Source organism: Nannobrachium achirus (genome assembly GCF_963921795.1).
Source record: "Nannobrachium achirus genome assembly, chromosome: 11".
Taxonomy (NCBI): domain Eukaryota; kingdom Metazoa; phylum Chordata; class Actinopteri; order Myctophiformes; family Myctophidae; genus Nannobrachium; species Nannobrachium achirus.
In genome coordinates, this window is record NC_137820.1 from 38,385,022 (window position 1) to 38,412,689 (window position 27,668).

The window sequence follows — 27,668 nt, forward strand, 5'->3', positions numbered from 1 at the left end:
CCCCTCCCAGCGCGGGAGGCACACCTCAGAGCCATGGGCCTGACCCCAGACCCTGGCACACCCCCCACCACCCGCCACCCACCCAGACGCAAAACTCATGACTCGGAGCAGGAGAGAGAGGGGAGCTAGTGGAGCGAGTTCACAGGGAGAGGAGGTGAGAGAAGGTGTGATAAATAGAACAGATTGAAATGTTGTTGAAAGGAGAGAGAGAGACAGAGACAGAAAGAGAAAGAGACAGACAGACAGACAGACAGACAGACAGACAGACAGACAGACAGACAGACAGACAGACAGACAGAAACACAATTCTCTACGTTTAGTTTAGTCAGGAACACTCACGCCAAAGTAAATTTAACCATTTTCTGCACCCTGACCTTTGTCCAAGCAGGTTGCTCGTCAAAAATCAGGGAACGTTAAGCAAAACCCTCCATATAGGGATACAATAGCAGTACATAGCAATACATTGACATATTAGCTTGAATCAGCAGACATAAATCACACAAGTATTCGAGCCTATGCCAGACTCTGATCAAAAGGTGGAGGCTGGGGTGGAGGAGGCAGCTAAGTAGCAGCGGATCCGAAGCTTCGGATCAAAGACAAGCAGAGCTATTGAATGCAAGCTTAGCCATTTTAAAGGAGCCTCCCTTATAGAGCGTGAGCTCTGATTGGAGTATGACAGTGTGACCGCTGACGTAATGACCAGTAGAGTGAATGAGGAATAGGAATAGTCGCTGACTGAGGCGGGCGACACTCAAGTGTCCTGCATCAACTAACGCTATGCTTCATTTATTGCAGTATTTTACCGGGGGAAACTCCCCCCTGTCGGGTTATAAGAAGCGCCCTGCTCACTCCTCATGCATTGAGGGAAGCGTGAGCTCAGTTTGGGGCTCTCCCCAGGTTGGCAGAGGGAGAGCAGAGCCCAGGATTACAGCTTAGGCAATTGGCACTGGGTGAAAAATGGGTTACAAAATTGTGGGATATAAATTGTGTTAATTAAATGTCATTTAATCGTGCGAATTTGAATTGAATTGAGAAAAAGAAACTGTGGGGGCTGAGCATGTAAACAGCAACACAGGCACACAGATAGACAGACTAATATGTGACATAATGTACAGAGAAACAGCATAGGGCAGAGTGAGAGAGAGAGAGAGAGAGAGGGGGGGAGAGGGCAGGGGCGTCAATTGGGTATGGCAGGGGTATGCAGCTGCCATACCCTGGGTCCAGGGGGGAAAATAAACGTTACTTTTAAATATAAATCCATGAATGTCTTTTTGTCTATCTACGCTGGTTATTATGTTGTTAAATTACAGTAAAATAACTACAAATGCAAAATTTACCAAAATGGTTACTTTAACAAGGTATTATGATTCCGCAGGTCAGCTGCACAGGTGCAATGCATTATTGTTAATTGTGGCACGTTTACTAACATGCTAAGTTTAGCTGCACTTGAACAACCATTCCAGGCTACCATATCCAGCCCAAGAAACCATAAGAAACTAGTGTAAAAAACTTTTTTTTTTTTGTTTTGTTTTTTCAGACGTTGTGAAAATAGCAGATCTACATGCTCACAACGCCTCGCAGCGCGAGGCGTTGTGAGCATGTAGATCTGCTATTTTCACAATAGAACCATGTTATACAAAATGTAATGCCTCTTTTCCATGAGGACTCCCATCTTTGCCATACCCTAGCTTTTGCTGAACTGACGCCACTGGGAGAGGGGGGGGGAGGGGGGTTGATGTGACAGAGAGCACACACAGACAGACAGACACACACCATGCATGCACAGATGCACGTAGACCCAGGGGAAAGCTTTGGTCCTGCGTGGGCAACATGAAAGGCCCCTGTATGGGGCAGGTGAGGTGCCCGTACTGGTGGGTCCCCCCAGCCCCCCCCCCCCCCCTCTTTCAACTCTACCTCACTTCAAAAGAGTCCCCTGAATATGGATGACACTGAGCCCCCAGCACCATAAACAAAGGTGGTGCCACTACACACACACTCACACGCACGCACGCTCGCGCGCACACACACACACACACACACACGGAGCGCGCATGCACGCACACACGCACACGCACACGCACACGCACACACACACACACACACACACACACACACACACACACACACACACACACACACACACACACAGAGGGAGGGGAGTTGCTTTGTTGGACTTGCATAAAGCAACAGTGGAACATAAATGGCTCATGTAGAGCGTGTGGTTTCGCAGTGAATGCAAAGGAGCTGTCTGTCTGTCTGTCTGTCTGTCGGGGTTCTTTAACCCGTTAATAACTGAAAAATATCTCAAAAAGTCTTCTGAAAACAAGTTTTTAATGTCAAGGACCCCTAGAGTTATATGGATTTGACAGCGGACCCCCATCACAAAATATCGTGTTCCAGGGACCCAGCAGAGAAAGAAAGATTTGAGTTACAAATGTCTGCTTTAAAAATATACAGTATGCATTCAAAGATTTGCACACATTTTCTTTTTTCTTTTTCAAAAATAGCAGATCTACAAGCTCGCAGCCGTGATTGCCGTGCTGCGAGCTTGTAGATCTGCAACTTTTTAATAGTTAAAGCATATAACACCGGTTATTCCGTACGTCCTCAACTGACAGAGACAGACGTCTGTAGCTGACAACGTGTTCCGATCCGATGTGCCGGTGTCCACGTCAAATAACCTCTGAGCTCCTCCAACAGTGACCGCAGTGACCACCCCGAAGTCGTGGGAAAAGTACTGGATTTCTTGAATTAAGTGAAAGTATCACCACTGCAACAAAATACTCAATACAAGTAAAGGTCCAGAATTCAATTGAGTAAAAATGTGTTGAAAGTAGTTGCATCAAAATGTACTAAAAATACCAAAAGTGAAGGTACTCATTATGCAGAATGTTCAGTTGCTGCAAGTTTTGACCAGTTTTCGAAGAAATCTTTCGAAAATAGCAGATCTACAAGCTCACAAAACATTGTGAGCTTGTAGATCAGCTATTTTCAAATGGTGAAAAGCAAGCTGCGAGATTGCATATCTGCAAATTTCGAACATTTTGGGAAAAACCTTGAACGTGTGACGACTAACTGATTTAGAAAGGAATTTTTGTACGATCGGCCTAAGGTTTTACCGGCTCAGGCGCCGAACACCATCCCTCCCTCCCCCGCACAGGCCAGTTAATGAGACACAGGGTGGCGTGGGACAGGCTGCTATCCATGGGACAGCCAGGGTCCTGTGCACGGCCCCCTGTTGTCGTGCTTGGATTAAGATGTTAGCTATCCGCTGTTAACCGGCTCTTCTCCCTGGAGAGAGAGTCACGGAGCGGTTTCCCAGACCCCACCGTGGTCGAGTGACCCAGGGAGTCTGAGGAAGGGCACACGAGAGAAGACATGAGTGGGGTTTTTGAGTGTTGCCAGCCACTTCAACCCTTGGGATTTGGGAGTTCCAGCGTCCCTGTCAATATATATTAAAGTTGAAGGGCAAATATATATACTATATTTTTAAAGCTTGGGTCCTCTCGGATCCTTGTGGCTAAATGCATTTTGGAATGCCCCAAACAGACCAGTGGCAATTAGACCCTACCCTAACCTGACCCGAGGGACAAGTCAATATTTTAGACCTGAACCGGCTTGGTTCTCGGAGCGGGTCTCGGGTGGGTCCTGAGAAGAAGATTTGTAAAGAAGAGTTCTCCGTAATAATGATAAATCATGCACGCACAGCTTTGCGCACACCCATACGCACGCACGCTCGCCCGTGGGCACACACACGTGCGCACTCATTCTGACTCCCTTTCTCTCATACGTTCCATTCCTTGCTGAACACCAACCCACCAACCCGTACCGTGGCCGTGCTGCTTGTAGATCTGCTATTTTTTTTACAGTTAAAACATTTAAATTGCGCGGTCGCCGGCCACCGACGGGCTCTGCTACACAGCCTGACCACTGAGCCACTCAGTGAGGTTCCAGGGTCAGGGGTTGACAACAAGGTGACTCAACTGTGAACGGCGGGCGGCATCCTCTTTCAAAGGGGTCTCTGTGCCTTCACCTTACCCCCCCCCCCCCTCCTCAAGAACTCTCTCTCTCTCTCTCTCTCTCTCTCTCTCTCTCAGGCATGTGCACACATAGACATCAAAGGGGGCTTGAGCCCCTGCCCTTAACCAGTGCCCTCTCCAGACCATGAATTCAGTTTTTACTATATGGTGAAAGAAAAGCAAATGTCCTCTTTCCATGCCATACCTGAAGGCAGCGTTCAAGAGAATTGCCTCGTCTCCTGAACCTGAATGAAACATCTTATGTTGAAAGAATTGCCCTCTCTGTGTAGAAATCCATTTCGTACGCCACATCTCCAGTATTAACTTGATTATGCTTACAGTTCAGTGTGGTATCAAGTACTGGAAAATAGCCGACCTCCAAGCTCACAACATGTCGCAGCGCGATGCGTTGCGAGCTTGGAGGTCGGCTATTTTCAGTATTTTCACCAAAATTCCCTTTCAGAAATGTCTCTCGTGATCTCTGCCTCTCAGTCTCTCTCCCTTTGCCTCCTTTTCTGCCTGTGTCTGCCTCTGTCTCTAGCCTTGGCTCTCTGTTTCTGCCTGTCTAGCAGCCACAACCACTAGCGTTTAATTAGCATAGCATCTCCAAGCGAGGAGAACATGAAGGCTAATGGGATAGTCAGTCAGGTCAGGGGAGGCCCCGGCTAGAGGCTTCAGGTTTCCTAAGCAGGGCCATCACCTGACCACATTTACACACATTTACATGGGCTGCCTTTAGACCAGACTGCAGATGGAGGGGAAATGCATGTTAAGTTATTCCTCTCTGCTGGGAGCTAGAAGTGAATTGGGGTAAAAAAAAAAAAAAAAAAGAAAAAAAAAAGAAGAAGAAAAGCTGCAGGCCTTAAAAGGATCACCCTTTTTTTCTACAAGGTGAAGAAAACCGAGCGTTTGCAATTTCCTAAAGTTCATGACAAAGTGTGTGCTTATAGCATTCACACAAAACAATTCAAATGTAAAAAGCATGTTAAAGTGCCTAACTGAGATGGCAAAATGGCAAAATACTTGAAATTAGTAATTCCCTTCCGTCTCTTCGTAGTATGCGTTAAAGAGCTGCAAAGGAAAGCGCTTATGGACACCAGACAGTAGGACTGTATATATTATAACTTACCATTCCATAACTATGTAATATATCGCCGTTGTCGGGTGAAAACGTTGTATGTCCAGAACCGTTCGTTTTGCATTTATCATTAAAAAGATTAAAATAAACAAGTGAAAACAGACGATCTACAAGCACACTACGCCTCGCACCGCGAGGCGTTGCTGGTAGATCTGCTGTTTTCACTACTTTTGTGCGACGGCCTTGAATGATGAACAAGGGCTTTACTTGCAAAATGACGTACACACATTTGAAACTCGGAGATACAAGGTTTCCACCCGACAACGACAATATACTATATAAAAATGAATGTATAATTTATACACCGTATATAAATGCATAACTTACCATTCCATGACCACAGTCAGTCCCGTCGGCGAGGGGCATGTGCTGCGTGCGGCATCCTTTATGGTCCCCCTCTGCACTCGTGCACCACAGCCGTTTGCATTGTTTCTGCGGAAAACAGTCAAGGAGTTCAGTGGCTGGCTGGCAGTCACGTAGTCCTGCCACCACATTATCTTAGGCCATGGCTACACAGAGCTGGATATTTCTGAAGCTAGACATTTTTTTGTGCTGTTGGGGCTTGCAGCCACATGAAGCTGGATATTTCGGCTGCGAAGCTGGATATTTTTGAAACCGGATAAATAAGTGGAGAGATTGAAAAATATCCGATTCACTGGATCCGTGTAGACAGGGAACCCGGATATCTCTGAAGACTTTACTGTGTGCGTGTGCGTGCTTGTTAGACCTTTTCTATGTGGATATCTGAAAAATCCGGGATATATGAAATATCCAGCTCCGTGTGGACCTAGATATTTTTCTATGTGGATATCTGAAAAACCTGGATGTATGAAATATCCAGCTCTGTGTAGCCATGGTCTTAATCTGTTATCAAAACCGGGAAATCATCTGTGTCATTTTAGATTTGAAACAATTTAACCATTATTTTATGTGTGTGACCCCGGGCGACCCTTTTCTCGGGACAAACAGACAAAGCCAGCTGTAGGAGCGGTTGGCTCCTTACAGCAGTGGTTCTCAACCTGTGGGTCGGGACCCCCAGGGGGGTCTCCAAATTTTTTCGGGGGGTCCCCAGATGATTAACTTAATGTGCAACATGGTTTTCTCACTCAACAATAAACAACAACATAAGGTTTAAGTGTATAGAGGGTGTCTGCACATTTCTAAGGTGTCAATTTGAGGACTTTTTTAATACCTCTAAAATGACAAATGAAACACTGGCCAAATTGTCAAATATTAGATGAAGAAATCGTGAAAATAGCCGATCTACATACAAAATGTAATGCCTCAACTCTTAGTGCTCGTCAGTGTGGGGGTCCCCAGTTAAAATATGATTATTTTGGGGGTAGCGGCCTGAAAAGGTTGAGAACCACTGCCTTACAGGAGCACCGCTCAAAAATAGCAGATCTACAAGCTCAGAATATTTCAAGATAGGGGGTCTGCTGCCACATACATCTAATTTGGGGAGTCCTTGACATGAAAAGGTTTGAGCACCACTGATAGAGCAACAACGGGATTTTCAGAGAACTGTTTTTCATTTGCAGAGTGGGCCTCATGTCACCAAGTGCACAAAAGGCTTACCTCACTCACTCACTCACTGCACGCCACACCTCAAAGGAAAATTATTTAACAATTTTTACATCAGAGCATAAATATCCCGCGCTGACAGGATCTCGCACCGCAGTGCAGTCTTTGAACTGTGTGTACGCTATGGTGAAATGAGTGTGTAACGGCTTTTATGGACAGCGCAGCCAGCCACCAGAAAAAGCAGACATAAACTTTTACAACCACCTGGGTGCCTGTTACCATAGCTCTCTGGGAGATTACACCACCACACATGACTGTGTGGTGGACAAAGTATATACTCAAGTGAAACACACGAGCATTACAAAGTACATTTTCTGAAGCCTCCAGAGATCTTTCATACCAATACTGTAGAGATGTGCCGATTGATCGGTGAGTGATCGCAATCGGCCGATAATGCCTCTATCGGCTTTGAAGTTGAATTGGATACTAAAGGACCTCAGCCTGCAATCTCCTAATGTTTATACTTAATATACAATGTCAATGTTTTGTAAGAAGAATCATTAAATATATAAACGCTGCTACAGTAACACAATAAATAGAAGAATTTATAGATTTGATGCTGTGATCGGGAATATTGGTATCGGCAGATACTGATTCCAGTTTATTGGTGATCAGTACCGGCCCCAAAAATTGCAATCGGAGCATCTCTACAATACGTTTGTACTTTTGCTCTGTTGCTCAAGTACATTTTGAATTCCAGACCTCTACTTCTAACGGAGTACTATATTTCTACATTGCAGTACTGATACTTTTACTTCAGTAAAAACAATTTGAGAACTATTTTTCCACCACTAAGCCACGGTCAGATGAGCTGCGCTCTGACCCACGTAGCGGCCAGGGAGTTGTTTTCTTAACCTGCACCCTTTGAGGATGTTCAACGTCCTCGGTGGCTTGTTAAAACGCCTCACACAGCAAACTGACTCGTGAATGGCCGCAGCAGGGCCCCCCAAGCAGTGGATCACACATTCTTGCTTATTAAAAAAAAGCAGAACGCATGCTTTGTTGTGTGTATGACTTCATCATGTAAAAGCCTGGCTGGCCACAGAGGGGGGAAACGCAGCACCTGAGAGGGGGGATGATAAGATGCATGCAGGGGTGTCGCACCAAATTCTGGGCCTTGGGTACAAGGATTCACTGCGGGCCCCCCATGAATGTTCTTCATAGGGGGAGGGGGTTTAACCCATTTAGACTGGGAACACATTATTACACGTTATTTTGTTTTAAAAATAGCAGATATACAAGCTCACAGCGAGCTTGTAGATCTGCTATTTTTGAAAAGTCATGACTTTTTTGGAAAAACCTAGGTTTCTATGTCAGTGGTGCTCAAAGTTTTTCATGTGAAGGACCCCCAAAATGATATGTATTTGGCCACGGACCCGCATCTCAAAATATATAGTTCCAGGAACCCCCCAGAAGAAAGATTTGAGTTACAAATGTTCGCTTAAAAAATACATATATTCAAAGATTTGCACACATTTTCATGACTTTAAAAAAATAGCAGATCTACAAGCTCGCAGCGCGGCACTCAGTGCCGCGCTGTGAGCTTGTATATCTGCTATTTTTCAATAGCTAAAGTATAACATAATAAAGGCCACTCCACCTTGGGCCCCAGTAACCCAGTCCCACTCCCCCCCCCTTGTGACGCCCCTGGGGATGCATGCATGACGCTATGGTCTGTGGCGCTCCACATTCGAGACATGGTTACCGGTGAGTCATCTGAGATGTCTAAACACGCTGCTTTAAACTATACGTGCCGTAGAACAATGTCGTCCAGATGGTGCAAAAAGAGACGATAAACCCCCTCAGCAAGCAGTGGTACATTTGCTCAAGTGCTGTGCTCTGGAGTAAAAAAGTACATTTATTCAAGTGCTGTACTCTGGAGTAAAAAAGTACATTTATTCAAGTAATGTAATTAAGTACAATTTGGAGGTACTTTTACTTTACTGGACCATTTCCAAATGTCAGTACTTTTGCTTCAACTCCACTATATCTCAGAGGCAAATATTTTACTTTTACTCCACTACAATATTAGTTTAAAACTTTAGTTACTAGTTACCTACTAGATTTTGACCGTTATTACAAAACGAACATATACCGGTACATTAAGCATTCAGCCTTTGGCTATTTGAAAATAGATCTACAAGCTCACAACACGCCGCAATGCGACGTGTTGTGTGAGCTCGTAGATCTGCTGTTTTCCAATGATTTTAAACATTTTGAAAACGTGAAATGGATGTTTTCTGGATAATGAGTACTTTTACTAGTTTAAGTACATTTTGATGCCAATACTTTTGGACTTTCACTATAACAGAGTAGTTCTGCATTGTAGCATTGATACTTTTACTGAAATAAAAATGTTGAGTACTTCTCCGACCACTGCCCGCATCCAATTCAGAACACTGGTGATGACCTACTTGCACTTACTGTAACATCTGGATTGCCGCACACTTATATCAGCTAAAACAGGAAGTCTGTCCCTCCCTTCCCTAAACCAGTGGTTCTCAACCTTTTCAGGCAGAGACCCCCAAAATTATCATATTTTAACTGGGACCATACTTGGGCAACTGGCGGCCCGGGGGCCACATGTGGCCCCCAGCTTCACTTAATGCGGCCCGCAGGTTAATATCAGAATACTGATATATTGATTTCAGCTGCTTCCAAACATGCAAACATGACCCGCTTTAATTACTTCAGTCTACAGTATAGTAGTAGCTTAATGACTAGTATTAAAAAAATTACAGGCGTCCAATGTATTTGTGTTGAAGTTCATAAAGTTAACATAAGTATAACCAAATGCATTTGAAGTTAGATACAAATTTACTTTTCAGGAATCCAATTCAAAAATAGCAAAAAAATTATTCAGGATTCCAATTCAAAATTAGAAAAAATAGCTGATCTACAACTACTTTTGTGTGACATAATAGAACGACAGAGTAGTAGGACATTCATTTACAAAATACGGCTCTCGAGGTTTCTGCCTGTCAGCAATGCAATGTGGCCCCGTGGAGTGAGTGTTGAAATATAGTGGCCCTCTCCTTCATCAAAGTTGCCCACCCCTGGACTGTACTATTGTAGACTCTTCTCCCTCCTGGCTCTCAAGTTGTGAATTTACAACGAGATTGTAATCTTTTCGTTCTTCTTCAACCTACCATGTAGGGACACACGTGGGATCCTGGTCCGAACATCAGCTCGCACTGTCTGTTGGCGTTGTAGATCTGACCGGGGAGCATGCTGGGCAGCTCGTAGGTTCTGCCAGAAGGTTCGTCCAGCAAGCATTCTCCATATCCGGTGCTGGAGAAGGAAATAAAGCATTGTTTCAATCGACCTGTCTCATTTTTACAAACCCTTATTTATGCATTAGGCCACAGACTCAAGTTATTTTAATGTTTTTTTTTTGTTTTTTTTATCTCTGGGACCCAATTTACACTGTAAAATCCACATTGTATGACAATGTATTTTAGTTATGAATGGCAACTTTATGACAATGGAGTTTATGACGATTAGCCATCTGCATTTCAATTACACCCTAGTGTAGCGTTTAAGTTTTTAGCTCGAGACCCAAAAGAGAGTTAGCCCGGGACACAAACGAGTGAAAATAGCAGATCTACAAGCTTGCAATTCGTGCTCACAAGCTCGTTGTGAGCTTGTAGATAGGCTATTTTCATTAGTTGTTAATTATCCTTTTTTTAATTCATGGAAAATGTATTGTTAAAATTCCTAAAAGAAAAACTATAAAAAAAAAATCTAATTTGGGGGGAAAGGAACATCTTTCTGAGAGAAAGCCTGGTGTTCGTTCACAACAGGCCGTTTGGTTTCCGCCTAAAGCGCGGAAACCACTAGAAGAAGCGGCGTCGCTTTGATTTGGTTCCCTCCGTTTGTTTCCCCAATCCCTTTTAAAATGCTGGAGTAGCCTAGTGTTGTCTTGCCAGTCGCTAACAGTTGGACTAAAAGATGCATATACCAAACACATTTTTCAAAAGCAAAACTACTCCGCATCAAGGAGTTTATTAGGTAGGCCCTAAAAGTATGTCCTTGAGTGCAGGGGAATATTTTGGGTTAAAACTGTTTCCGGTGGATAGTTCCGGCCAAATTGTAGTCCTTTGAGTACTACAACATGACGTTTTGTGGTTTCCGCTCCAGACCGGTTACAAGCCCGAAAAGTGAAGTGATCCCAGACTAATCCATGACCCACAAATGGGTCCCGGCCCACTGTTTGGGAAACATTGGGATAATTAGTTGTTAAACCACTCTATATAGTTGTTTAACAGGGGTCCCACGTGGGTCTACTTCCATCCCCTTTGACCCTCTGTGCTCGGTCTACAGGCTTGTCAGGCTTGTAGACTGGCTGTTTTTTGCCAAATATTCGCTGACCTGAATAGGAATGCTATACGCTTCATGTGGTCAAAGTCAACTTAACTGTCGACAACCCTGGCGTATGCGTGTAAACAGGGGTGTCGCACCAAATTCTGGGCCCTGGGTACAAGGATTCACTCACACTTTGTGCTTTAACTATTGAAATATAGCAGATCTACAAGCTCACGGTGTGGCTGCTATTTTTGAAAAATCGTGGAAAATTTGGTGAAAAACCTATGTTTCTACGTCAGTGGTGCTCAAACCTTTTCATGTGATGGACTCCTAAAAGGTTATGTATTTGTCCACGGACCCCCATCTCAAAATATTTAGTTCCAGAGACCCAGAGCAAAATTTGAGTTACAAATGTTCGCTTAAAAAATATCTAGGCCTATATTCAAAGATTTGCACACATTTTCAAGACTTTTCAAAAGTAGCAGATCTAAGCGCGCTGTGACCTTGTATGTCTGCTATTTTTCAATAGCTAAAGTATAAAATAATTAAGGCCCCTCCACCTTGGGCCCTTGTAACTCAGTCCCACTTTTCCCCCCCATTGTGACGCCCCTGTGTGTAAAACAACAAAGGAAAGTACAAAGCGACACATGAGCACAGGTATACACACAAACACACAGCCCACATAATGCCACGCGTTACAGCGCATGCACGCTCGCTCTCACACACACACACACACACACACACACACACACACACACACACACACACACACACACACACACACACACACACACACACACACACACACACACACACACACACACACGTATGTGCGTGCGTGCGCGCACAACCCCAGAGAAGCTCCACCGTGTGTAATTTCTCCAAATATACCCAGCGATTTTGCTACACCCTCCTTAATCATAAAAATACCTGTATGGACCACATGTCAACATGTGTTATCTCCCACAGAACCACGGTAAACATCTCTGTGTCACTGTCTGATGCCTGATCATCCTCTGATGTGTGTGTTTCATTTTCTCCTCCCTGGTGGGTGGTCTGCGAAGCTATCTACAGCACTGGTTCTCAAAGTGCGGTCCGGGGGACACCTGGGGACACCTCCTCTCCTCTCCTCTCACAATGTATGAAACCTTTGTGTCGTGCCAGCTACACCTGTAGCTGAGGACCCAGCTACATGTGTTTAATGCAGCATCACAATCGTTTCGACCACTTTATGCATTTATACCTTGGGCTATTCAAGGATAGCAGATCTACAAGGCAACAGCGTGGCACGTTGTGCCCCGCTGCATGCAGGCTTGTACATCTGCTATTTTTGAAAAAAAAAAAAAAAAAAAAAATATGTTTGGAAATAATTTTGAAAAAAGGGTAAAAAGGGGATCCCTGCTTCCAAAAAACCTTTTCAGATGGAGGGGTCCGCGGCAAAATACATTCAATTTGGGGGTCTTCGACTTTAAAAGGTTTGAGAACCACTGATGTACAGAGCCAACTGCCTGTCGGTATACGTCATCACACTGACACGGGAGTCAGCAGACTCTGTGGACTGACTAATGCTGCATTATTATTCTTTCCCTGCGAGACTCAGAAGGGGTCTAAATGCTGACCACGTGTTTGCAGGGGTATTCGAACATTCTTCTCAGGCCAAAGACCCTTTTGGCTGAGAGAGAGATGAAGGAGGGACCCTGCTGTAAAACAACGCCTCGCAGTGCAAGGCGTATTTTCCCCACCCCCGAAAATAGGGGGAGAACATTTGCCTGGCTAAAATGTTCCCCCAAGATGGTAAAAATAAAGAAAATCCCACAAAGATGAGATGTCCTCCCCCTCAGTAACTCTGAGGAGCCCCTAAGCCTAACCCCCAGGTTGAAGACGCATGCTTTATTGAGTTCCATAGAGCCTAGCGCCACCACTTCAGTGTAATGACAGATATTGTATGGCGGGCCACACCCTGCCCCCCCCCCCCCCCCCCCCACCCCAACAAAAAAACAAAAGCACAGCTGGACTGGATGTGCGTATAGCCTTGCTATAGCCTTGCACCTAGGCCTCCCAGGCTTGGAAAAACAGCCGCCACCAAAGCCGGTCCAAACACTATTAAAGCAAAGACATCCGCCCCTCCATGAATAAGACCCCTTCCTCTTCACTTATGTTGTGTTTATTTTCACGGTGCAGTGGAAACTGAGACATGTGAGACAACGAGTATAGATGTGTAATTTCCGCCAAACATGTCGTCCTGTTGCTCTTACAAATGTTCCTGGGGAGAGCGCGTTACGTAGATGAAAACACCTGCTCCGTACAGCACCAGCTGATGTAACAAGGCCAGTAATTACAATTCATCTTGTTTGTGTTAGTTCTCCTTTTTCAGGGGTCATCGCCATGATGGCTTGTAGTGGACATTTTCGTCAAGATTCTATTTTTGCCATGGACATGCAAATGAGTGGACAATAACTTTATCAGAAACACATTCACGCCCTGAATGATGATTACAGTTCTATAACTCTGAGACGGTGTTGCGTAAAGAGAATAGCAGACCTCCAAGCTCTCATAACGGGCACCTCCGCGTTGCAACTAGGGCTGTCACAATTATTACATAATCGTCTAATCGTGATTATTTGACATTATCGCAATTATTTTGTCATGATCGTCATAATCGTGAATGTTGAAAAATGTCCGAAATAGTGGAAATAGCAGATCTACAAGCTCACAACGCGTCGCATCGCAACGCGTTGTGAGCTTGTAGATCGGCTATTTCCACTATCAAAGTTATTTTTTAAGTAGTAAGTTGTCAAATATGTCAGTAATTTATTTGTGTATTCAGGTTATGTGTCATATCTGCCATGTGCAATTTCAAAGCCTAACAGCCAAACAGAAATGTAATTATCAACGACAAAAACACAATTAAATCGTTAATCGCCAATTATTTGAGTGACAATATCGTCCTGTAAAATTTCATATCGTGACAGCCCTAGTTGCAACGCAATGTGAGTGACTTGTACTGTATGAGTGAAGCAGTGAAGCTTGTAACCTTCAGTCAGCTGTTCTCAGCGCAATGCCTTAGCGGCGGCCGGGTGAAGTGAAATGCCCCGCTAGGAGTGTATATGTCACGGTTTTTTTTGCGTCTCAGAGAATTAGAGAAACGGAGCGCTTGCCGTGCCGCACAGGGCGGAACAAGCGGTCGCCACAACAACGTCCTCCAGGCGGAGCCACTCGATTGTCCACGACATTGCAAGCGGCGCGAAGGCCAGCAGACCTTGGTCCTGCTCTTCGCCCCCGAGCGCCGCAGGCGCGAGTGGCCGCGAAGAGCGGGCCAGGGCCGCGCGGCCGGCGGAGCGCCGCGCGAGTTACGAAGCCGTGGTGAATGCAATCGTTATATTTATGCCCAGGCCGTAAGGCCTGGGCAAGCCCACGATAAACGCCCTGTCCAAGTGACTACAATGGAGCTAATGGCTAAGCTAGGCTAGGCTAGGCTAGGCTAGGCTAGGCTAGTAAATAAAGAAAGAGAGTCGCAAACGAGTGACGTCAGTGCCTTCACTATTGAATGGCTGCGTCGCCATCTGGTGGTGATTAGTGTGTGGTGAACTACAAAACGAGCGCTCTTACCGAGGTCTCCCTGAGTTACCCAGTTACCCTGTAACATATATACCACGCATCTCACAAGTCACCAGCCAACAAAGAGGTACGAATGAACTGAAACCTTCGCTGAGACTGAGCGGTCCCCAAAATAACACATTTGGGGAATTGATTACATGAAACAGGCACCTAGGCGTGCAGTCTAAAATGTTTCTTTTTCCTCTTTTTTTTTTCTTCAACTTTTGACTTTCCCTGATGAGAGTCGACTTGTGTAATTAAGTCGATTGAGTTGATTTGTCAATTTTTTGGTTAAAGGAGGACTTCACCACTTTTCAAGTGGTGAAGTCCTATATTTATTATTTTATCTATAAATAATAATAATAGGTCCTCACTAATGTTCATAATAAAATAGCGCAATTATTTTCTACTCTGTCCAAGTCTCCTAGGAGAGCTGTGGGAAGTTCAGAATCCATCGTCTTGTGACATCATTTTCCACACAAAAAAATTAATCAATATTTTTGAAAAAAATATTTAGATTTTTATTATCGCGAGAACAATGGCTTCCACTTTAACATTGCAACTTTTCAGGAATAGAAAGCCTGCAGTTTCTATTCGCTTAGATTCCCAATCGATGATGTCACAAGACGATGGGTTTCTGACCTGCCCACAGGTCAGAAACCCATATATCTTTAGAATATTATTTGTGAGAGAGGCCATGGAGGCCATGAAGGGCTATTCCCAGCAAACCAGTAAACGTAACGGTTCCCCGCTTGGCATGTACACTGCTCAATACTCTGGCAAGCTACTAAGCTATGTTTGCCGCCATGATTGTACTTAATTGTCATACAATTAATATAAAACGACATTTTTTATACAGGCATATATTTTAGCCACCTCTCGCTAGGACCCCCCTCCCACTCTACTGCGCATGTGCGACTGCAGTGCACACAGTAGAGATGGGATTTATGGCTCTCTCAAGTGAGCCGGATCTCGGATCCGTTCCTTTCAAAGAGCCGTTCAAAAGACTGGCTCATTTGAGTTACTATGTAGATTTTGGCATTTTGATTATGATTACAAATAACTTCAACCCTATATAAATGTATTTCTGACATACATATGTAGCCTACATACCTGCTATTTGAAAATAGCCGATCTACAAGCTCACAAATATTTTTTTTTTCATTTTCTTTACATTTTATTCATTGGAAAACCTGTGAAATAGGACATTCTTAAAGTACATTTTGATACCAATACTTTTCTACTTTTACTTAACATTCCAAGTTTCTACTTGTGGCAGAGTATTTCCACATGGATTGCAGTATTGATATTTTTTTTACTTAAGTAAAGAAGTTGAGTACTTTTTCCACCACTGTTCATTTACAAAAGGAACGGCTCCCTACTACAAACCGGATCCCATCGTTCATTTCAAAGAGCCGTTCACAAGACTTGATTCGTTCGCGAACGTCCCATATCTAACACGCAGTAGCAGCAGCAGCAGACAGAGAATCGTATGGCATTTTTGGACACAACACGGATAGTATTGTTATTGCACAAGATACACACGCTGCAAACACATAAACAGCTTTTAGGAACACGTTTTCTCTTTCGGTTTTTGGCGGCGGCGGGGGGCACGACCGGACCGTTTTAATGCCTCGGATCGGAATGATACAGACAGAGAAAGATACACCGTCCTCCGTCCTGTGTGTGTGTGTGTGTGTGTGTGTGTGTGCGTGCGTGCGTGCGCTGCAGTGAAAACATGTCTGTTTCTCTGTCTCTCCGATCCATGTTCACAAAAAACATTGCCTCACTCCATAACCACTGGATCGTGCATCATAATAATGCGTTAATAGAACATGCACACCGAACGCACACAGTGACACATTCGCGATCGTGCAAATGCTATGGTGTAACTAAATAGCCTACGCATGTAACATTGTGTTGACGGAGGGACGCTGCTCTAACGTGCAAGCTTCATTCGTTATGTTGCTTTCTGCAATGGAGAGCAGGGGTAGGATGAGGAATAGTGGAATACACAAAAAACATGATACCAGCGAGGCATTTATGTAATTTCCAACATCAAAAACCCCAAATATTAACAACAATCAACGGGTCGACAATGTCTCAGAACATGCCTACTTTCGCCATTTGATTTGTCCTGACTCCTATTATATTGGTGCTAAAAAAGGTCACCAGCACTTTCGCCTATAACATATTCGCCTACACGCATTTGGTCCTTTCGCCTGGCATTTTCGCCTTGGAGGAGAGTCTTTTCACCTACCTGTCTGAGCCATTTCGCCTACCCTCAATTCTGCTGTCAGACTGTCCATGTTTGCATATTTTCTCTTTGTCATTTAAATATTATAGTGACTGTGACAGTGGTGTCAAGTGAATCTAACAGTTTATTTGGCATTTATTATTTACATCACATTTTATTCCTAAAAAATGGCAAAATAGTTTTTTATGCCTGTTGACAGGCAAGGTTGATTCTATAGGCTATTTAGGTGTATTATATATCTTATATAGACCTATATAGGCTAATAGCCTACATATCTATTTTGTATAGCCTAATGTTAAAACAATATAGGCCTACAATACTGTTCATTTTACAATACTGTTCAATACTGCACCAAAGAATGTAGTATCGGGACATAAATTAATTAATTATTTGGGCGCACCTGATTCCAATAGCTCTGTATTTATGTGATTACTATGGAGTGCATAGGATAGCCGTGTGTAGGTTTGACATGTACTGTAACACCACTGTCACAGTCACTATAATATTTAAATGACAAAGAGATAATATGCAAACATGGACAGTCTGACAGTGGCTGTCTGGGGCCCCACGCAGTCAGGGCCGTGTTTTGCTGTAGGCCATTCCCTTTAACTGGCCAATAGGGATATGTGGGCACTTGGAGAGGTGGCCACCTAGACAACTGGGCACTAGGGACATAAAGGGGAGCACACACTGAACGCAGGCAGCTGCGCAGCGTCGCATCGCGGTATCGACGCACGTGAAGTGCCGCGCGGTAACCCCAACTGGATGCGGCGCGCTGCCACACAGCACATCCATTTCCCCCGGTGGGGAGAAGCATGGGAGAACATGTTCAACGTGCGGCAACGCTGGTCAAATAGAACAGTGGCGTATCGGCACGGCAGACGAGGCCTTCCGCGCCGCCTCTGCGTCCAGCGTGTGTTCCCCTTAAGCCCCCGCAGGGGGCTTTTTTTCTAGTATATATATATATATATTATATATATATTTTTTAGTGAGGACCAATTATATGAAGATAGGTTGAAAAGTGGTGAAGTCCTCCTTTAATGCCCTAACATATATTGAAGAGAACCTGGAGACTGATATTCAGTAATGGGGTCTTGTGATCAAAATAAGAACATTATAATGTTAAGTCAAAACAAAATCTAGAATTTGCCACAAACAGGGACAAGGCTTTGCCACGGACACATTTGTCTGTGTAGGGTTGATGAACCCTGTGTCCTTTCCTTTCCTTTCCTTTCCTTTCCTTTCCTTTCCTTTCCTTTCCTTTCCTCTCCTCTCCTCTCCTCTCCTCTCACAAATGTAAGAAACCTTTGTGTCGTGCCAGCACAGAACGAACGGCCGCCGGTCAGCGCATGCGACTAACGTAACAATTACCAGCAGGTCGAGGGCTGCTGCGGTCGATGAAAGCTATGAAGTGGCCTGTCAAAGAACCAGAAAAAGACGGTCGCATATTGGGAGCGTCTTTCATCAGTTGGTCATCTGTCTAATCAGTGTCCCTGGAACCTAAATGGATACGATTATTAAAGACAGGACAGACGGACAGACAGACAGACAGACAGGACAGACAGACTCAGAGAGACAGGAGGAGAGAATGTGGTCTTTTGATCGCATCCCCCCTCCTCCTACTTAAGTGGATGATCTCTGTCCAGACGAGACGAGTGGATCCACATCCCACTCGGCGCTGGGAAATGGTCCACAGATGGCAACCATTGGAAGCCTTCTTTAAAGAGAGTTTACTTTAAAAAGAGAGATAGATGTCTCTGTGGACTTGGTCCTATATGAGGCTGGACAGTAATCGGTTCATGAAGAGAGTATACTACTGTAGATCCCTGCTCACGTGTTATGTGTCGGCCCCTTCTGAGTTATGATTGCGGCATCAAGACGGAACTCGATTCTTCACAGTGATCCGGAACGGAGCAAAAACCTTTCATTTTGGTGACATCGACTATTTGTGGTGCAAGACGCGATGCACATCAACCAAGCATAAATCAGGTCTTCAGTATGGCGAGATTGCACATGCACGGAATGACAGCCCATTGCTGTACATGGTCTGATCAAACACTTCTGCCATGTCAACGCGGTTTGCCCCCGACAGCATGCACCTATTACTGCACACAGGGGCGTCACAAGGGGGGGGGGGGAGTGGGACCGAGTTACTAGGGCCCAAGGTGGAAGAGGGCCTTAATTATTTTATACTGCGCACAGAGTGCCGCGCTGCGAGCTTGTAGATCTGCTATTTTTGAAAAGTCGTGAAAATGTGTGCAAATCGTTGAAAATATGTATTTTTTAAGCGAACATATGTAACTACAATTTGCTTCTAGGGGGGGCCCTGGCCTGGAACTAAATATTTTGTGATGGGGGGGGGGGGGGGGGGTCCGTGGCCAAATATATATCATTTTGGGGGTCCTTCACATGAAAAGGTTTGAGCACCACTTGACATAGAAACATGGGTTTTTCAAAAAACTTAGAAGGATTTGAAATATTCAAAGACTTGCCCAAATTTTCATGATTTTCTAAATAGCAGATCTACAAGCTTGCAAGCTGCGAGCTTGTATATCTGCTATTTTTCAATAGTCAAAGCACCCAGGGCCCAGAATTTGGTGCTTACACACCTGACAGCACATACACATGTAAAGGAATAATAATGACAGAGTGCTTGGGTAAATTTCACCACACATCTGACTGGATCCAGTGTGATTCTTTATCAAGAAGAAGGGGTGGGAAACATTTCTGGGACAAAAGAATTAATAAAAAATACCATTTTGGAAAGAAACTGCTTTCACACTGAAACATGCTGCTGTTTCGTGTGTGGTTTAATGGCTGATTTGCAAAGTGTGCGTCTAGCCATTGAACTGTAAAATGATAGGGCTTAGGCTACTTTTAATGATTACGTGGTTTTGGGGGAACTCGCCATACACAGCAATTTGTGGGTGGCAACATGGGCAAATATTTGCGCTACATTTTTTGTATTAGGGTTTCTTGCGGCTTAAGTAAAACTGGAAGGGTGCCAAAGCGGTGGAATGAACGGTTACTTTATTATGTGGCTATTGACACATAATAGCACCATAGCAGCGGTAACGGCGGGACACCATTCATCAGCTCTGGTCAAGTGGGGACACACTGTGGGGCCTTTTCCACCAAAATAACCTTGGTTCAAGAACCAGTGCCGGTTCAACTTTCTTGGAACCTTGGTTCGTTCTTGCGAACCGGCTTGCGTTTCCACCAGATTGAACAAGATTGAACCAGAGCCATTGTCCCCCAGTTCAGATGGTGGTTCACTGGAAAAACCAAGGATTTTGTGGTTCTGGGCCAGTTGCACCACCAGAATGTAGGTTCTGCCCTAAGTTAGGGAGTAAAGTCCTTACTAGAGGCTTAGTAACTACTAGTTAGTTTGTAACTAAGTGAGTTACTAACAGGTGTTGCACCACGACTGCTTAAGGCATAATGTAACTAGTAATGCATAGACTGTTCCTAAAGTAATGTATAGTCGCATACAATGACGTCATAGCTCCCGAATCCAATGAAAACGAACTGTTTCTAGTAAGGATGAGGATGTAAAGCCCCCCAAAGCTTGTATCGTCTTTTGTCAACAGAGAGCTCCGTCTCTCCACTGGCATGTACACAAGTCACTGATATGCGTTGCACAGGGCGAGCGCATCCCTGCGCACTGCCCTGCAAACGGATTGTATCACAAATGATATTGGCTTCATACATTTTCCCCGTTGTGAAGTAGCATCAGAAACCCAGACTTTTATTTAGTTGTGAAGTAACGCAGGGCAACGCATATTTGGAGACACGGGAAGAGCGCACCGTTCAAGTCGCTGTTGTGCTGTATGTCTGCCGCGGCTTTATGCAGTTGGTTGAAAAAGTACTCAAATGAATTAAAAAAGTATCAATCCTGCAATATAGAAATATTATTCTATTAATAGCAGACACATCGTGAGCTTGTAGATCGGCTATTTTCAAATGGCCGAAATGTATATAGGCCTAGGGCTTAATGTATGTTTTAAACAGATGGTTCGTTTATTGTTGAATTAATTAAATAGCCGATATAATGCTGTCTGCCACCACGTTGTAGTTGCTCTACTCCCATAGAGATAGGTTACTTACTAAGGACTTAGTGCTGCCCAAAGGCTGGTGTAAATATTTAGTAGTTACTTAGAGATACGTTAGAGCGGTGCAACAGCTGAAATTTTAGTAATGCGTAAGTCTTGACTTAGAAGCCATTTACGTTACAACTAGGCTACGTTTGAACTTAGTGTGAGGTGGTGCAACCCCGCCTGGTTCCAAACCAACTTTTATGATTCGGAACCAACTCCGGTTCTCGGTGGAAAAGCTCACCTCTGGTTCATCCCATAGGCGGGAGAAAGAACCTGAACCGGTTCTTTGCCGGTGGAAAAGGCCCTTAGGAGGAGCTAGAGAACAGGCTTCTGAAAAGAAAGGAGGGTGTTTTGGCGGTCTATAAATGGACGAGAGAGAGAGAGAGAGAGAGAGAGAGAGAGAGAGAGAGAGAGAGAGAGCGGTTGCATGTTGGAGTGCTCTCCAGGGAGGAGAGCGGGCAGTGAAAACACTGGACGTAATACTTGACCCCTTCGGCCTGCTATAACAAGGAGCGGTGGGAGAGAAAGAGAGACAGTGAGATCTTGATGATGGGATCAGTGTTCTCTCACTGTTTGGCTGCTGCGTGACCCGACTTCAAAAGCAACCCTGGCTCCCAACGCGCTCTCTCAGGAACAGTTCCCACCACCAAGAACCCTGGTGCTCCTTCCATCTCTCTCTCTCTCTCTCTCTCTCTCTCTCTCTCTCTCTCTCTCTCCTCTCTCTCTCTCTCTCTCTCTCTCTCCCGTGCTGTTTATAAATATTGCCACTGTTTAACAAATAGCTGCTTCCTCACAGAGAGAATTCCTCTCACCGCCGCTTTCATTTACCTCTCAGTCACTGAGAGCAGTCGCGCACATGCACGCAGTCGCGCACGCACGTACGCACGCACGCACGCACGCACGCACTGCACGCACGCACAAACACACACACATATACTCCAACCAAACACACACACTGAGCGCATTATCCAATGTGGACATGCTCCAAATAACAAAGAGATTCATGCTGGGAAAAAAAAGTCAGTTCGCGCTCAGCCGAAGCAACTTTCCAATAATTCTTAAAATAAAAAAATCAAATAAAAGGCAAGGCAGGTTTCCAGACACATTTAGTTGGCTGCAGAGCCGTATATAACCTTAAAAGCCTTCTCCCCCGTGCGAGGTCTGTCGCTTAGCACCCGTCAGCTCTCCAAGATGCATCTGGTCAACAAGAAGGCCTTTTGTACAACAATCAACAGAGAGTGGGGGGGGGGGGGGGGAGATACGGGTTCGAGATCAAAGGGTCATGTCCAGGGAAGATCTAAATTATTCCCCATCTTAAGCCATTTAGAACGGGTAAGCTCAGCAGCTCGGCGAGCTTGTAGATCTGCTATTTTAAAAAAAATCTTGAAAATTTCAATTTTGACCCGATTCTATAAGTGTCTTTTGAATCCTCCTTTTTGAAAACCTATGCTTCTATGTCAGTGGTTCTCAAACCTTTTCATGTGAAGGACACCCAAAATGATATGTATTTGGCCACGGACCCCTATCTCAAAATAGTTCGTTCCAGGGACCACCCAAAAGCAACATTTGAGTTACAAACGTTCGCTTAAAAAATACATATTATATTCAAAGATTTACACACATTTTCATGACTTTTTCAAAAATAGCAGATCTACAAGCTCGCAGCGCGGCACTCGGTGCCGCGCTGTGAGCTTGTATATCTGCTATTTTTCAATAGCCAAAGCATTCAATAATTCTGGGCCTAAATGGGTTAAAGGGAAGCCCTTCACCAGCGGGTCAGTGTGGTGGGCTGAATGAGCCCTGTTGCCCCGTGCTACAGGTTTTCGGCGGCGGAAAGCAGCACCGCCGGCTACCGCTAAGTGACTGTTTGTGCAGCATCTCGAGGGCCGGACAGCGGAGAGGGTTAGGAGGAGAGGATCAAATCGCTCAGGTCAGGTCCTGAGGAGGACCCCCGCATTCAAACAGGAAATGCTGTCTCAACACCAGGCAATATCAAGTCAACAGTGTTTACATTGTGCTGACCTACATACTTGCGCTCTGGAGAGAGTATAGTGGCCAAGCTAGCCAGCGAGCACAGCAAGCTCAGCAAGAAGGGTTACCGTCACGCCAGCTGAACGTGCAGGGATTTTTATTGTGGGCTGGCTGAAAGCGAGAACACTATGTTATCTACATTATTTATCTATCAAGTTCTCTTCAAAAATTATGTAATCTATCAGTCAAGTTCTCCTTAAAAATGACGTAATCTATCAGTCAAGTCCTTCTCAAAAATGACGTAATCTATCAGTCAAGTTCTCCTCAAAAATGACTTTCGGTGTGGAGTTTGCATGTTCTCCCCGTGTCTCCTAGGGTAGGTACCCTCACAAAAACATGCAGTTAATCCTGGTCTCTATAATGCCTCCCCCTGGCCAGCCGGGGAGCCTGATGGAGGGGAAAGAACTGGTTGGAATAACGTGTTCCTTCCACGGGCTGTTTCCAAACCGGGAAAATCCCCCTGTCAGGTGAAAAGAAGCAACTTGACGCCAAGTTCTCCTCGATAGTACAAAGGCAGGGCCCTTAGCCAATGAGGTGCTGCCAAAGGGTAGATCTATATGCCCATACATGGTGTTACATGCGAGCCCAAACGGTTTCGTAGGAACAGTATTTCTAGTTTTATTTATAATCTTATTCACCATATTCCTGGCCCTCTCTATGGAGGCTGCCATTTTCTTTTACAGAGGGTGTGTGCTTCAAAAAACATCTTTTCACTTCCTCCCAAGTAAGGAAGTGACACGGAATTGTTGCCAGATTTTGCCAAAGAAATAAGCCCAACAGAAGCAACCTAGGCTATACTACTTTACATTTACAATTGAAAATAGCAGATCAGCAAGCTCACTAAGTGTCACATTGCGACGGGGACGTATCTCCATTCCGACATGTCTCCATTCCGACATTGACTTCTTATTGTCGGACTGGCAACACTTCCATAGAGGTTAAGTTTAGAGTTAGGGTTAGACATGTCAGAAAGGACACATGTCGGAATGGAGATATGTAACCCATTGTGACACATTGTGAGCTTGTATATTAGCTATTTAAAAATCAAACCTCGGTTCGAATTGAAGCGGTGAACTTTTATTCTATGTGTTCTAGAGTTATGAACTCTGTGATCTATTCATTCTTTATATATTCTGAATTCTACATTCTTTATATATTCTGAATGAATATATAAAGAATGGAGGGCCAAATTATCATGTGAAGCTTGACCAATCCTCAAAGTATCCATTCATCTGACCGGGAGGGACACCGTCACACCGCACACATATTCTGGACGTACAGGACATATAAAGCCTATATTCATTCTGAACTGAAATTACCATATATGGACATGGGACACACATTTTGCTTTTTGAAAAAGCCTATTCATTCTGGACTGATATTTTGCACGTACGGGACAGAAAAAACCTGTTCATTCTGGCCTGGAGTGACCATATATAGACATGAGGTAACAGACATTGTGTTTTTGAAAAACCCTGTTCATTCTGGACTGACATCACCATATATGGTAATTAAACGGACATTCTGTTTTTGAAAAAGCCTGTTCATTCCGGACTGAAAAGACCATATATGGGGGTGATACACACAAAGCCATTCATTGGAAGCGGTTTCACCGCTTCAAAAAATATTGAGGGGGGAAAAAATGAATATTTTGAAACATTTTAACATAAATCTGTGTGGAGGTCCGTGCACCACATATTTTCAGATGGGAGTCTGCAACTGTGGACAAATATGTTAATCTGGGGTCCTTGATATGAAAGCATTTGGGAACCACTGGTTTAAAAAATATTAGAAAGTATAAGCCCAATTATATATTATACTATACAATCTTTTAGAGACACAAATTGCTTATTATAAGCAGACATGTCAACCCAGGTACATTCAGAGCCCAGAGCCCAGAACGCCATCTACTGACACTTTAATGCAAGGACAACAGGAAACCAAATGATGTTTTTCAGGCCAGCTTTTTCAGCCTCCGCCTCTTTCAGGATATGAACAGGAAGCCGGGGGCGGGGCAGGAATAACGTGAATAGGATGGGTGTACGGTAGAGCAACCTGTGGCCCGGGGCCCACTGGTGGGCCGTGAGGATATTACAAGTGTGCCCCAAATAAATGGCAAAACACTTAAAACACTTAACACTTTTACTGCAGTGTGGAAAAAGTACTACCATTTTTTTTTAGCTTGTAGATCGGCTATTTTCATATGGGCCGAAAAGTATAGAGGGCTGAAGTGGTTAATGTGTCATTATGTAATGATTTGTAATGGTCTAAATGTACAAAGTAACTAGTAACTAAGGTTTTCTAATGATTGCGACCGTTAGGTCACAGCTACTATCAAAACCTCCACCGGCTGTTATTCAGTCAGTCTTTCAGTCTGTCCCTCATGTCACACTTTTGCCCCTATTCATATCTCTGCCACCGTTGCCCCTATCCATGCCAGACTTTGCACACACACTCCTTGGCTGCCAAACCACAACCCCTCAGTTCTCACATGGCCCTCTTCTAGCGGCACCATGAGGCCGATTCTTGCAAAACACATTTTTGGACACTGCTCCTACAGATTTTGCCCTGAAATCACGCAAAGTGGTACACAGTATCTCTAAAGTCATGTCATCAACATGGAACTGTCCCATTTCCCATATTCCCTCCTGATTGGCTACCATTGCCTTCTAAAGTTGTGTATGCGACGTGACAGTCGTTTATCTCCCGATTAGAGAGTCTTAGTGGTTGTAGTGGAGTAAAAGCATCTGGAGTAAAAACATCTTCCTCCGAGAAGTAGTGGGAGTAGAAGTAAAAGCAGTGAAAACTGGCAGCTAGAGGTAGGGTACATGTGAAGCAGGTGCACACACACAGTACTCACTCCAGGAACTCGGTGATGTACTTGCGGCTGCACTTGGACCACGACCAGGGGCTGGTGTCGTAGTTGAGGGGTGGGCGCCATGACGTGGTACTGGTGCTTGATGCCCGCCTCCCGGCACTTGGGGTTGTCGTCGTGGGGCATGTTGAACCTAAATGAGGGGGGCGGGGGGAGGAGTAATAGGGGGGGATAGCGGAGAAGAGGAGAGAACACACACAAAGCGATTATCGACTAGCTTACTGGATCAGCCGTACTTGAGGAGGATAAATGTCAGTAGGTTTATAATCTTCACCCTACGCCACCCCTGATGTGGGCCGCGCTGGCTGCGCACGGACGCACACACACACACACACACACACACACACACACAGGAATCCCCCACCCACCACCACACACACGCACACACAATGTGTGGCCACCACTGCCACACACACACTTGCCTGTGAATGTCAGCACTGCAGCGAACACACACAGGCACTGCATCAGGGGGTGCCGACGGTCCATCGAAAGCTATCGATTAAAAGGACAACTTTGTTTTGTTTTTTTACAACAAGGGTTCATATTTTACATAGTCATTAGAGAAAAGAAAAGATGAGTGTTAAAATGTTTTCATTTACTTCTTTCTATTGTTTTAGTGACTTTAACAATTTTGACTTGCATGCATGCCCCCAGGTTGGGGGCATGCAGACAAGTGGCTAAATATGTATTTTTAGACACAATAAGCCTATTCCCAAGATGCACCGCAATCTTTCATGGGCAGATGTGACTTATGGGGGCTGGTGTACTGTAAATAGTAACATAATAGTAGACATTTCTGGCTTATTGTGTCTAAAAAGACATAGCCACTTGTACGCATGCCCCCACCCGTTGAAATCTAAATACTAAAATAGCTAAAACAATAGAAAGCAGTACATGAAAACATTTCAACACTCATCTCTTCTTTTCTCTAATTACGATCTAAAATATTTGTAAAAAAAAAACAAAGTTGTCCTTTAAATCGATTTTAAAGAATAATCAATCTGAATAAAACACAGGACGCGGAAATCAGCGGCTCTTGCTGGAACACAGGTTCCCAACACACCTTTATCGATGAATTTGAACCTTTATGAAACTTTTCCAAGGTATTTCACACCGTTTGCAGGCCTATAGCAATCAGACGGTGCAATGATGAGACTGTTGCACCAGTGTGCCCTCAATGCACCTCAAGACGGACTCGAGTGAAGGCTAAAAAGAACAAATCTACAAGCGAACAACGTATCACGCTGCAACGTGTCGTTAGCTTGTAGATCTATCATCTTTGTCATGGTGACGTCCTGTACACATTAAGCCGCACTCATGCGCGTTGTGAGCTTGTAGTTCCGACTATTTACACAGTATTTTGTACGTGGAACCCGAGTCAGACTAAATGTAAGGCCTACAATGCCAAGTGTTTGTCAGGTTGTGTGTGTGTGTGTGTGTGGTGTGTGTGGGGGGGGGGGGGGGGGGGGGGGGGGGGTCCCAAGTTCAAACATGACTATTTTTGGGGGGGTCGTGGCCTGTAACGTTTTGGAACCCTTACGTTTTTTAACTTGCATGCATGCATCCACGTAAGTGCATGTGTGCGTACGTGCGTCCTTACACGCATGCAGCCCACCCTAAGGCCCACATGGTAGTGAGAACCACCTCTGGCTCACCTCGGACAGGTCAAAGGTCACGTCTCACATTCTCAACGGGCTTAATGTTGAGAGAGGGGGGGGGGGGGGGTACATCAGCGCTTATGTCAACGCCAGTGGTGGAAAAAGCA

General features: G+C 44.6%; 1 protein-coding gene across 1 annotated transcript in view; it reads right to left on the reverse strand.

Annotated features, from left to right (window-relative positions):
* LOC308293744 (A disintegrin and metalloproteinase with thrombospondin motifs 20) overlaps positions 1–27,668 on the reverse strand; it is a gene marked incomplete at its 5' end in the record, with an annotated part of 210,943 nt that overhangs the window by 128,604 nt on the left and 54,671 nt on the right. Inside the window, 4 exon segments of the mRNA XM_080736360.1 lie at positions 5,485–5,589; positions 9,891–10,032; positions 25,889–25,956; positions 25,958–26,036. Coding sequence (XP_080592486.1) covers positions 5,485–5,589; positions 9,891–10,032; positions 25,889–25,956; positions 25,958–26,036 — 394 coding nt within the window.